Below are 14344 nucleotides of genomic sequence, written 5' to 3'. Positions count from 1 at the left end.
GATTTAACGGGGCTCTTTATCTCTTTCAAAACTGCGCCAAAATGGGTGCGGGCCACAACAAGCCGCCGACGGAGCCAGGTTGGTACTATTTAGTTCTGCCGGTTGGACTTCAGGCAAACTAACTTCCCTGTGCTAGCGAGTGAGTGAGCGAGCTTTGTTAGCCTGCTAACTAGCTGCGCTGACAGAAAACAAACGACAGTCTGCTCCTCAGGCTGCTGGGGCAACAACTTCAGCTGAAACACGGGCTGCGACTATGGAGAGACCGAGCAGCTCTAAAGGTAAGACGCGGACCCCGGGGACATTTCTAGCTCATTATGAGATTTGTGAGGAGGCTATTTTATCTGCAGAAAGGCTCTTTTATTTAAATAAATAGGTGTGAACGGCATCATCATGCATTAACCCCCTTCCCTCCCCTCGTTCACATGAAAGACGACTGGTGCATGCTGTACGTTGAGAACATCCGCTTTCAGTGCTCACGAAATGTGTTTTCTTTTCAGGTTTCTCCTCATGCTGTCAACATAAATCCTGTCTGTAATTCACAAACGGAGCTCGGTGGACGGAGGAAGCCTCTCATTCCGGAGGAACCTGGCGGATATGAGCACCGAGACATGAGACGGCACATGTTACACCGAGGCAATAATTACAATAACAGTAGTAATAACAATAAACGACAGGGAGGGACGTCAGAGCGCAGCCGAAAGCTTTGTTTTTGAGTGCTGTGGAGAGTGTGAGATCGTAAGTGCCTATGGCGGAGTTAGGGGAGGACGGGAGGCTCCCTCCGGTCCAGTTCGGGCACACGGCCGTGCCCAGCGACCAGGATGCGGGGAAGACGCATTGCGAAGTGTCGGTTCTGAATGGAGACTGTGGGATATCGGAGAATATGATGTGCTCAGGCTCCCCGCTCACACCTGGCAGCCAAACCGGAGGTGAAAGCGCCAACACCTCCGTGGGGCCGGATGCCAAATCTGACATACCTCGCCGGAGCAGCATTATTAAGGTAATCTTTGAAGTTGGGGCGGTCTGCGTTGCGTTCTGGTGCTGAAGTTACAGCTTTCCTGTTGGGGTAACTGTGCATGTGGCGTACAAGGTGTTTCCTTAACCACACACCAGTAATTAGGTCATCAGAAACACACCCTGTGTGTGAAAATAATCTCAGTTAGTTTTCACCGTTATGTGTAGGAGGCCAAAGAACTGATGGAAATTATAGGACTCTATAATTTCCATTGTAGGCTTTGTGTTTATGAAGAAACCTAAAAAAAAAGTACAGATGTGTGAGAGCACTCTAGGAGGAAAGAAATCAAAACTCTTGACCCTAACGATGGAGATCCAGACAATCTTTGAGGTCAACTTGTTGCCCAGACATGGAGACCAGCGAATGCCAATTGCTTGTTTAATCTTCGGTCTGACCTGATTTATTTCGATTCATTATTAGCATTGGTAACACTTTATTTGACAGTTTGTGAATAAATGAATATTTATGACTGTTGTCATTAAGTGTCATTTGGTAAATCAAGATACTTTTAATACAAAGTTGACATTAAGAATGTGACATAAATTTGGTACAAAAGTATTACTGATTAAACTTTAGCTTTAATAAAATAAAGCTACATAATTTTTTATGATTTCTTGGTTAATGTCAAGTTATCATAACGAAGACATTTAGAATAATGTCATCTTTGCATTAAAAGTGTCATGATTTACCAAATATCACTTTGACAACAGTCATGACAGTCTTATTCACAACCCATCATATAAAGTGTTACCAAGATGTTCACTTCCAAAATAATTTTCTGCTCAAAATTGTTTTGGAAAAATAATCACCACTTGTTTTTTTTTTTTTTTTTTTTTGCCAAAAGATAATTTAGGTCTGAAAAAATTTCTTCAGTAAAATGACAGTCCATTATTTTAGAATGGTGACAATATTTGAAAGAAAATGCAACGTGCAAACCTCAAATACCTATGTGTAATGCTACATGGCAAACTATTGGCAGCACACTCTGATGTACCATTCGTTTTCTTGCCACCAACTAGTTTGCTGTACCCCGAATGGTGGATATAAGATAGTCAGTAGCTTCTTCATTGGCATTAAGGTGGTTTTCACCTTATGTAAATGCATATTAAAGTAAATTTGGTGTTTGAACCAGTAAAATAGGCAGGTAGAACTAGTGTTTTTAGAGGAGGTCTCAGTTATTGGTGGATTTCAGCTATTAGCAGGCGATAGATGTTCTCAACCACCGTAAACCCCCCCTGGTCCACTGTAATCCAGTTAAACCTAGTCATGTGTTCTTAAATGGTCCTGCTGAGCTCAAGTGTAATCTTCAATATCAGGTTAAGTAGTAACAAGAAGCTGATTATCAATTTAAGGCAGTCCAGAATTACCACCTTGATATATGAATGCTCATGCTGAAAAAGATTAAATACTATTGGAGGACCAGTCACAGAAGAAGCTGAACAAAACAGTCCACAAAAACCAGATGTATTATGAAAGAATGAATCAAATGAATGCTTTGTCAATTTAAATTTCTATTGTCTGCAATTTTTTTCACTTCAGTTTTGCAAAGTGGTCCACACAAAGTGGTCCAGGTTAAAATTTGTGAAGTTAAACTGTCTTTTCAAAAAATTATACAAGTGATGTGAGTATCAACATGATTTACAGATCTAACATGTCACCGTCTGGAGTGTGGAAGCATTTTCACTGAGTAATGTCATAATTGTTATCTTTTAATCCTCAACTTCTCAGTAGACGAAACTTGCGCGTCATCAAGCTCATATTATGTACATAAGAATTAGATTTGCTGAGATATTTAAAGTTGTTTATAGATTAATATTTTGTGTTCTGTGATCATGATTTGTTTTTTATTCCTCACCATAAACTACAAAGCACTGACATAGAATGGGAGTTAGTCATCCCACCAATATTATGCTTTTAACCTGTAACCAATATAAACTGTAAGGGAAGTAAGGATTGTAGAATGACTTTATAAAGGGATATGATACAGAGCAAAAAGCAAAAAACAGGAGGAGTCTGGCAAATTCTGCTGTTTGGAAATATGTCTGGTTGTGACAAACCCAAAACAGCCATGACGCATGAGGGCCACTCATCACTCTTAAGCATTACTCAAGAGTTACCCTAACTTAGCCCAGCTAAAGTAATTTTGTTGTATGATGAGCAGAATAGCAGAACAGTCTGCTTTCTCCCACACCCTATCAGACAAATTCAATTATTGTAGTGTACAGAACTTTGAAATAAAAATGTAAAAGAATATGTATTGGAGGCTGAGAAGAAAATAGACCCAACTTCTACTATACAGAGCTAATTTTCAAAAGTTTTATTTCAAAGCTGAAATGAAGCTGAAAGAAGTGTCTCTTCTGTGAGACATCTCTTTATGCTATGGTGTTTTTTCCAACAATTAAGTGGAAAAATGTTTTCACATGCATGCACACAGACTTAAGCGGAAAGTTTGCCTTAACAACGTAACAACATGACCACAGTCATAGTATCTGATATTTTTGATGCAAGTTTCAGGTTTTGTTAAGAGGTTGAACAAAGGTTGGCATGTATCATTTCTTGATACTGTTAAAACTTCATTGATAAAATTCAGGGATATGTATAGTATAGTCTACTTAGATAAGTGAGATGATAAAGTACTCCATGTAATCTAGGGCATGTCAAGACTTTCTCATTGATTTGTTACTTTATTTGATTAATGATGTAACGCACATCAATTTCTCTGAAGTTGCATCATGGAACAGTGATCTAAGCAGTGAATGAACAGATAAGGACTCAATAAAAGTTCACAACCTCACAGCACAGTGACAAAAAAACAAAACATTAACTCATGAGTTTATGACAATAATGTCATATTTGTCACATCAAGTCTGAGCAGGAGTTACAGCAGGCTGTTAAGAGTTTCAGGTGTTTTTAAACATGTGCATTAATCTCCATGAATCAGATTTTTTTGTAATACATATTCAGTTTCGCTTTTTTTTCTTCATGTGTTTGCCTTTTTTATCTCCAGCTGATTTTGAAGTTGTTTTGGTTTCTAATTTGCATTACTTGCTTCTTCAGTTTAATCTTTATTTGTGGCTCCACTGTTGAATAAAGTTGAAAAGCTAAACATGATGTTTTGATCTATATGGTCCATATTCTGTCATTAAGTACACTTTTAAATATAAGGCAAATTATTTTCAGAATGTAATTATGTATTTGTAGCAAGTGCAAGGAATTTACAACCTATGCTTCCCCACTTCCTAAGCAGAATGTCTTACTGTTGAGAAAATATTATAGCCACAGGTCACTAATTGCAGCAGCAGAAGAAGAGTTAGCAGTGGGTAATGCTTTCTTGCCACAATATGTTAAATTTAAATACACAGACATTGTCAGTTTGTCTCAACAGTATTCAAAAACACAATGTTGCCATTTTTAGACTAGTTTGATACTAAGCACTCTAAATTTGATGAAGAAATGTATTTCACGTCTGTTTATTATTGTATTTTTAAGTTTAACTCTAATTGAACGCTAGACATTCCCAGTGCTGCCCTCTACTGCACTGGAGAATTACATCCCAAATTGTACTTACAGTCTTAGATCCTTCAAAGAAAAATATTATTGTATGTATTTACTACACTTCTGCCCTGATAGAAGTGATATAATCAGTTCCCTTAATTAATTTGACAAGTCTCTTGACTATTATTGCCAAAATATTCACATGAGAAAAAATAAACGAAGAGTTCTGCCCAATTCTCTCTAAGAGAGTTTTACTACAGATTCCGTCCTTCTCGGGAGTTTGGTGTTCTCATTAAAAGTGACAGGCCTTGTTTCTAATTTATTTAAATATTCAGGATTTTAATGAAATTCTCGATCTTCTCCAATAACTTCTTTGATATCTTCTCAGACTGTGATTTTTTAGCCAATGGAGACTGTTTGGAGCTGCGGGTGCTCCGTTTACATGCCACAGCATCCTGGTTTCTATCAAAGTACTTCAGAGGAGACACACAGGCTTCTCAAAACAAAAGGATGAGAGCATATCCAGACTTGTAAAACAAGAAGATGTTGTGTATGTGGGACTATTTGTATATGCAAAACTAAACTGGAGTATTTAACAAGTTGGGCTATGGTCAGGCAGTGCTGAGTATTGAATCAATTACAAAATTTTAATGAGAATCACAGAATGATCATAAAAATGATTAAGGTAGGCTTTGGAAGTTAACAAGATAGGAAACACATGTGGCCTGTCAAGCATTATGTGGTAACAACATAATTTAAACATTTTTTACAAAATGCAGACTGTACTGTAGCCAGTAGTGTATTTTTTATTTATGTTTTTATTATTTTAAGCTTGTTGCAAAAATGTAAAGAATTTCAAATACCATGTCAAAATATTGCAAGCTGGGGTTGTACGTTTTAAAAAATAATTATTTAATGTGTCACAATGTTTACAGAAATTTTAGGTTTTAGTTTATATTTATTTTTTAAAAGTAAATCAAAATTTTTAAACAAACGTTACAAACATTTATGGATTCATTGCCAACCCAGTGAAGAAGTTCTGGCAAAACAACACAATGTTTATTTTCTCACAGTCTGAGATTAAATCATTTGCTAAATGGCAAAAGAATAGATAATTAAAAACTGATATTTTAAAATATTTTCCTTGTCATTTTCTTGCTTTTTAAATCTTGTTCTACACACAGACACACACACACATATAGAAAATTAAATTTGGACATTTTTATTAAATAGTTTTATTAAGTTGCTATGCATTGCTAGATAAAAAAGTTATTAAAAAGTTATTAATTTTTCATTTATGATTCAGTGTTGCAGACTGACTGCCTGTTACTGCTGGGGAAGAAAACAAACTTGACCTCAGAAAACCTCTGACCAAGAAGTGGCTCTGCTGTTGGGCATACAGGCATGTAGTTCATGGGAAATATGTATGAATTAGGACATCACAATGAACTTGTCTTGTAGTTTTATCTTGTTTTTGTCCAAACTTTGTTCTGTTTCTTTCATTGCATGTAAATTATTGCTTAAGCAGATGTTGACACTTCCTTGCATTGCATTAGTTGAAAGTATGTTGAAAGCCTTTGAGATGCTGGTATTGCTACAGTCGGCAGATTTTTAATGTATACCCTGTGAATGCTGCTCTAGCTGTCAGTCAGAAGAATGAAGAATGGAGTGCAGAGGAAGAAAAATGTATTTTTTATTTTTCTTTAATTTAAATAACTTTTCTGAACTCTTTTTGTAATGCTTCCTGACTGATTACTGGGAGCAACGTGAGCTTTGGATGGACCAATTTACTTCATATAGCGCCAGTTCATAATGAAAAGTAATCTCATCTCTGCAGAATAAGTTTGTAACGGAGCACTGACATTACAAATGGACTAATCCAGATTCATTTCAATAGAGTCCGATTTATAAACAAGCGTAATCACATGCAATAACTTTTATATATTTATAGAACAGTTTGCCATTTTCAGAAACCTGCACAAGACCAGTAACAAAGATATCTATCAAAGGAAACCAGTTTATGGCATTTAATCTCTAATTCAATGCAACTTCCTTTTAAGTAAGCATTCAGTGACCATGACAAGAAGAACAAAACAAATACTTCGCCAAAAATAAACGCCCTTAAGAACCGGAGCAAAATTCAAAAGCAGCCATCAGCTGGATGTCAATAGGACAAGAAAGTGAGAAAAGCACAGCAGCATTTGACCAGGAGTACTTTCTATGAGAAAGGACAACAAAGACAGAACACAATGGCAGCAACTACTATCATGTATGATGTTACTTGCTTTATCTATATAAATGTAGTATTCATGTTAAATATTGTGACTTGTGCAGTAATATGTGTGGATGATTTGACTACAGGAGTTTATATAGTCAGCTTCCATTTTGTTCCATAATTATGTCAGAATCTTCAAACTGAAGTTGGTTTTGGACAGGTACTAAAAAGTTATGTTGGTAGTACTTTTGGATATTTAGAATATATCAATTCTAGCAGTTTATGTCTGTTGATTGAAATTGTAGTTATGTTTCTTTTTGGAAGGGATTCCTGGTACAACAGGTCACTATATACAGCAGGACCCTCTTCAAGGTGAAAGGGCAGATTGTTCTTCATCTTAGGTTAAGTTATCAGAAAACATTTTGGCATAAAAGTGTAAACATACTATTTTCTGTAAAAGCAGCTTCAGTGAAAGATTCTTTTTCTGCCTCTGTTTGTGTACAGAAACTAATATTTAGCAGATAAAAAGTTTAAATTGATCAGAGTAAGACTGAAAGAGTTTACTGGATCTTAATTGATTTCATGTGCTACATTATCTTCCCACTTCAAGACTGAGCTTTGCTCCACTCATGCACACTCAATATAAATAAAAAAAACAAAGTTTTTTTTGTTTTTGTTTTTAACTAATTTTCTACATCAATGGATTGTGTTATAAAACGTGTGCGCCTAAAACAATGCCACTGCCACTCTTTCACTCATGTATCGGAATTCTAAAGACCTGATTTAATTAAGGGGAATGAAAAGGAAAAATAAACTATTTACTTGGTTAAGAACCATAATTGGTGAAATCAAAGAACTGAACAAGAGTTCTTGGCATACTGGTCAGATGTTTCCTTTCTCTGAATCAAATTAAGTTTCTTCTTTGTGTTTTTTTTTAACTCTTGACTACCTATCTTTGGGATTTTAATCAAGTTGATTTGCTTTGATGGCGATTGGGCTTCTTCTTTGATGCTGGTTCTGTGTTTCACTGTTGTCTATTCAAGGTCTTCAGAGATGCAGTTTCATAACTTAGTGAGCTCTAAGCTAGTACAATAAGATAACTGATTGAAAGAGTATTCTTTGAAATGCATACGTCTGATCATAAACATTGCATATTTTGACAATTTCAAGCCTGCTCTCTATTCAACAAACAATTATTTTACATGGATTAATGCATGGTGAAGGATTTCTGCACACGTCTTGGTCAGAGTATAAACATGTGCACGAAATCACAGGGTTTGCAATACTTCAGTAGAAAGCTGACCTTTCACTTTCCTTTTTTTATTTAGAGAAAAAACAGTTCATCTTTTGAACTGCTACTCATCGGTCAAACCATTTCAGCAAACAATCTTTCTTTGTTTGTTAGTTTGTTTTCACTTTATGGGTATGAATTTTTCTCTTACTCTGCTCTCCTTGTCCATGAACATGACCAAACCAACATTTCACTCCTTTTTTATTTACGTTTACATGAGAAATGTTATTCAGCCATTTTTAAAGTCCAACATTACTGTTTGGTGGCTCTATTGTCTGTCTGTAATTTATCAAAATATATGTTGTAAACAAATGTTTACAATAAGTTTATTTAGGAACTTTATTGTCTAGTAATATTAGCAGATATGTGAGTGGTTAAATTAGGAGTATGTTTCTGCTTACAATAGATAATCTGTCTTTTCTGTAAACTATCATTCTTGACAGTGTTGGTGTTGGACATTATCCCAGCCTCTGTTTGTGTATTGATGGGGAGTATTGATGTTTCTGTCAAGGTAATTCTTAACTTACAAGGTTGCCATCTGTGTCTCCAAACAAGTTATTTCTTTTTCTTTTTAATTAAGGATTTTGCTGATCTCTGCCGTCGGGATGCACAGGTTCATTTAATTATGATACATGTCTTTTTATTCTTCCTATTAAAGACAGTTGGCATTTTGATAAAGTCAAAGGGAAGAAAAAGGTTTCTTACATTTAAGACTTGTTTTTTCAGTGGCTTTAGGCTCTAATATCCTTTGTTCAGTTTAGCATACTGGTACAGTGCCAAAGGAGAAATCATTATGAAAATGTTCATTGCCCTAAATGATTCTGCTGTCATCAGGCAGCTCGCTGCAAGGTGTCGTGATGAGGCGCAAGAAAGAAGTGAAACTCGATCAAATCATATAAACATGAAATTTGTGGCATTTGATTGGCAATGCAGGACACAGATGGGTTAAATGTTGACTGAGTCAGAGTCAGGACACAGATCACTTCAAGCTAAAGCGTATATCTGTTTAAGCATAAAGAGAACTTGTTGTGCTACCAAAGTCTGTGAGGCACAGCTCTTACCCATGATTGGAAACGCACCAAATTATGTCATCCATAACAAATCTGAATGATCCTCCAAAAACCAAGCCCAAAGGAGAATTTATTTTATCATCAAGCAAAACACACAAAACACATACTTATTTAAAGATGCAACAGTTTGTTTGGTCATTTATTTTTTTCTGCTTGTGGAAAACAGATTTAACCAATTTGCAGTAAATAAAAGCTGCTGCTCATCATGCCTTCATCTGCATGGAGAGCAGGTTGCATTATTATTATTTTTTTGTTCCTACCAGCTACGAGTGTTTAAATGGCAGCGAGTTGGTGGTTATACAGCTTAGCTGCCAGTGGTAACAATGCACTGTTTTCTCACCATCAGAGCATTGAGTTCTTGTTAAACTATTTCTCTGAAGTAATGGGAGGATGTGGTTGGAACAGTACCAACGACACGTTGTATTTCGACTGTAGTAGTTTGCAGTTATCTAGTAGCTGTACAACGTTGTTATGGATGTGCACATGCATATTCTGAAGAGGGACTAGTTTAGGGCAGATTTGAGAATTTTAAAAAGATGATTGGGTTTTGATTTTCTTTGAGAATAGTGTTTTTCACTTAGAAAGTAACCATTGTATATCATTTTATATAAATAATAATCTACTTTCTAAGCAGGCAGGTTACATGACTTTCTCTCCAATTAATCTTAATCAAACCATGTTAATTAGGGCTCATTTTTATGTACATAAACAATGGTTTATGTTGGTTTTCCTACTGAGTTGATAGTCATGTTGTACCATTTCTTTCCTTTAGTCTTTAACCATGCCTTCTCTGCATGGTTTGCTGTGCACATTGCATTCTGCTTTCACTGCAATGTGCACAGCAATCCATTTATCTGCCACTTAGTTCCCCAGATTAAATGGCCTACAGTTGCTTATCTTGAAACAGAATGGAGAGAAACTGAGGAGGCTGGAGAGTACAAGTCAACATGAAGGTCTGACTCAGACATCGGTGATGAGCAGAGAGCACTGTTAGGAAGAACTGACTGTTCTGTGTTTTGTGGTATAAGCTAATGCTCTTTCCTGCTGCATTTGCACTTTCTGTCCACATGCAGAGTAGATGAAAAACTTTGCAAAGTTTAAAGGTTTAAAAATCCCAGCAGATTATCATCACAGTATTTAACAATAATTGATATTATGCAGCCACATTTGAGTGTCTTCTGCCTAAGGTTGTCATTATAATCAAAATAAAATATTTGGTTCAAAATCCTCTTCTTGCAGCAGCTCAAGCTGAGCTCCTGCTGGAAGTTTTAAATTCGGCTAACATGGTAAAAACATCCTGAGGAGAAAAAAGTGTGCGACTCTTTTGTCAACAAAGTAACCAAAAATGAACAAATCGGACAGATGGACTGAAAAACAACAAAATGCCAAATACTAGCTGTGCTAAAGCTATCTGCTAGCGCTACAGGTGAATTTCCTGCTGGGAGAAATGAGAGCATTTTAAAAAGTAACAAAAGATTCTGCATAGGTAACAGTAAACCTCCCAGACGACATAAGGAAACATTATCCATTTAAAGTTTAGCTTAAATGTCCAAATGAATGTTTGCCTTATCTTCCTTTATTTCTTTGAAACCGTTTTTAATTGACATGAACATATTTTGACCATTGCGTTGGACACTACAGCAGGAGCGATGGCTTTTATTCACAATTTTCAGACAGGAAACAAGCGAAAAGAAAAATGGGTAGATATGCTGCAATGGATGTTAGGGGCCAAACCCTCAACTGCTACGACTAATAATAGGACTAATAATCTATGATGGCCACTCTCCTACTTCAGCAACAGTTTTTAATATTATTAGCTCTTTTACTTCTAATGTATATTTTAATAGAAAATAAACTTAATTACTTGTAAATGGGATTAGTGTCTTGCTGACTTAAATAATTAATGATATTTTTAGTCTCCACAGATTTAATTAAAAATCTTCTTCTGCTCCAAATATTACAGTGGATTATTCAGCTATACTGTTAAAAGTAGATCACCATGTTTTTAAATTAAATAAAGGCTTCGTATTCTGAGTCTCCTGTGGGCTACGTTCATTTTCCACATAACACCACAGTCATTGGCGAATTGTAACCATCCTGTAAGTGGGTGGCCGGTGGCAGAAGCAATAATGACCCAATGGTTACAGTTTGCTTCCCACTTTGTGTCTCACTTACCATCCTGTCAAATAAATAGAATCTCTCGGATCCTTTGTCTGCATTTTTTCTCATCTTTTCACAGTTCTGCCAGAAGATAAAAACTGTGGAATCACCCTGTTAAAAAGAGAAAATGATGTGCTAATTATGGTGGGCCAGCAGTGCTGAGAGTCCAAACAAGTACTTCACAGGCTTAATCATGATGCATCAAATTGTGTTGTCAGGTCAAGGCTGTTGTCATAATGTCCATCTTGCTTGTCTCATGGGTGCAAAATGCATTTTTAGCTACATTTTGGTCTGACGGTGTATGAACTGCATCTGAAAATGATTTTCCTTCGTTGCGTGGTCTAGAAACGCTAAGGGATATTTTTAAAAGGATAATCAATACAAGATCCTACCCATGCATGGATCACAGCCTGGATGCAACTTTTTTGGATAGCAGATTGGACAGCATGTAGCAGCAGTATTTGTACACATGTTGGATGTGTTATTGCTCTTAAGCAAAGAATCATTTTTAGCTCCCAGACAGTTACAATATGTTTCTTTTGAAGATGATCTGGGATGAAATATTAAAAAATGTTTGTTTTATGGTATGAAAGATTCACACAGTGACGTGGAGAGTTCCCTGATTTTATCTACCTGAATCTCAACAATTACTTACCTCATAAAGTCTAATAACAGAGTGAAAGTAATGAAGATTTTTGCTTCAAAAGTTCTGACGGTCTGTTTGTATGTTCGTCTAAACTAGAATTAGTCCAATAACGTATTGGCATATAGGCTTAATGTTGAATAATTTGGCAAATACCACTAGGAAACAAAGTTAAGCCCATAATCAAGTATACCCACTGGTTATTTTAAATTTTACAGCAAGTATTTCACACAGAAAGTTGCTGTTCAACTATTTTTTTTCTATATAAAAACACACTATAGGTGTTGCCAAGAATCATTTTAGAGGATTCATATTTTGATGTTAATAACTGAGCAAGACTGGCAATACCTCCAATAAACGGTCTACTAATTGTAAAGGAAACATTCAATGATTGTACTTATATTGATCAGGTAATTTTCTCTCGTCTCAGCCTGATAGCCCTGCAGCCGACTAACTACCTGGCTCAGCTCAAGACTCAGTCAAGTTGCTACAACATTGACTCAGTGTTGACAAAGAAACTGCATGTATCTGGCAGGTAATGAAGTGTGAGTTTTCTGACTCACTCGATGTTCAGCTTGTCCTTGTCATGGATGTTAATATATTTCGCTGCACCAATTCCAGCCACTGGTCTGACCATTCTTTCCGCTCTCTTTGTTTGAGCAGCAGTAAAACCTAAAAGAGTTTATTACGAAGCACACTGGGAAATATACATCTGATGTAAACCATCTTTCAACCTTTAAAAAAATATTCAATGGTGTCTAGGTTTCACTCCTGGCTGAAGAGGTACTGTGTCAGAGAAGTATCTTTAATATGTTAATTTGCACTTATATCAACAAATAATCCCTTTCTAAAAGATAATTTATGTAATAAAAATAATCAAAAGGAGCATCTATGGCTGTAGTGACATTGAACATTTTACTCTGTCCAGTTTAAGTCCACTTAACAATAGAATGTATGTCATAAGTCATTTTTTCCAAATATTTAGTTGAACAATATTAACAATAACTTCGAAAAACAAGAATTTAGTACACAAGTTTACAATTTAGGCTTTTTTTTAAGCAAGCAAACAAGCTTCTGGCATTGACTGTGACTTCAGCTGTTCTTGTTGGTATAATTGATTAATTTGAACTAACTGGTTTTATTTGGCTTTTAAACATAGTACATAATCTTTATGTAAGCCCAAAATCCAAGCCCAGTTTTGACACAAAGTTTGGGATCATTGTTGCAACACCCACTAACTTATTGGTTGGTCAATTAATACTGTATAAAAATCTAATATTTTAGATAATGCTGTTAAAACCAAAAACAGGAAAGCCAGAGTACTGCATATTGCTGAAGTCATTGCAAATTGATTGCAGAGATTTTTTTGGAAGTACAGAAATTAAATGTCTCTCAGTACCTGCAAGTAGTTCAAAAGATATTAAAGGGAAAATAAATTCATGGATTTTTAAAAAGAAAAATTCAGATACTGAAGTCTGATTTAATCATCATTCTCTAAATGTTGGAGTGAATAGAATAGAGATTCACTTGTAACATTGAAGCTATTAGTTACTATGTGTGAACAGGATCGTGGCATATTTACCATGTTGGAAAACCCAGACCAACAAAATATTGATCCAAATGTTTGTCCACAGCAGTGTTTTTCTGTTAAGGAAACACATTCCCTTGGTTTTGATGAAACCCTACATGCAGTATATCTCGATGCTTGTTTTCGTCTTTAAAAAGGTTGCAGCAAATCCACAAATATTCATCTGAGAAAATAACGCTCACACCAGTCTTTTGTTTACCATCTTTGGACATTCTGCAGGATTTCATTGGGTTCTTGTCTTTTTTGGGGGACAGAAGTGGCTTTTTTGCAACTTTTGTGTAACCTCTTGTGTGAAGCCACATGTTGAGATTTAACCTTGGTTCAAAGTAGAAGCCATTTGAGTTGCAGTCATATTCTCCAAGATAAAACTGTTCAGATTCTAAAGCTATTTAGCATTTCCTTAAGTTTTGATTGTCCAACTTTTAAGAGTGCATTTGCTATTGCATTTGATTTACGTTTTTACAGGAATGAAAGAATACAATTGTTTTATTTCCAGACTTCATTCGATATCTGATGGTCTAAAAGCTGTGCTAAGAAATCTGTCAGTCTGTCTGTTTATCCATACATCTGTGCACCAGACCATACATCTTTGCAGCTTCCTTTCTTTTGTCTTTCCTTTGTTCCTCCCTTCCTAGCTTTCTCGCTTCATTCCTTCTTTCTTATGTGTTTTATTCTGCAATATGACTTTTGGTTTGTTCTTCCAACCTTCCTTCCTTGCTGTGTTTTTTGCTTCCATGCTAGAATTTAGAGCTCTGTGATTTGAGTCTGGAAAAGACTCAAATCAGACTCAAAGTTTGACATGAGAAATGCGCAGCAACCCTTTCTCCTTAGACATGAATATCCAAACCTGCAGATGTGGAATTTGAATGT

General features: G+C 35.9%; 1 protein-coding gene across 3 annotated transcripts in view; it reads left to right on the top strand.

The window, feature by feature from the left end:
- Positions 1–14344, top strand: part of LOC129370809 (inactive phospholipase C-like protein 2) — a 45652-nt gene continuing 31308 nt past the window's right edge. Inside the window, exons 1-3 of one of the 3 annotated variants that reach the window (XM_055047004.1) lie at positions 2–78; positions 200–278; positions 498–997. In XM_055047004.1, coding sequence (XP_054902979.1) covers positions 746–997 — 252 coding nt within the window. In that variant the 5' untranslated portion in view covers positions 2–78; positions 200–278; positions 498–745. Of the gene's footprint in view, positions 279–497; positions 998–14344 lie in introns of all 3 variants that reach the window. The other 2 variants (XM_055047005.1, XM_055047003.1) reach the window with 2 other exon arrangements.

The sequence above is a fragment of the Poeciliopsis prolifica genome, unplaced genomic scaffold, assembly GCF_027474105.1.
Source record: "Poeciliopsis prolifica strain line A6 unplaced genomic scaffold, Auburn_PproV2 SCAFFOLD025, whole genome shotgun sequence".
Taxonomy (NCBI): Eukaryota; Metazoa; Chordata; class Actinopteri; order Cyprinodontiformes; family Poeciliidae; genus Poeciliopsis; species Poeciliopsis prolifica.
This window is presented reverse-complemented; position numbering and strand designations above follow the sequence as displayed.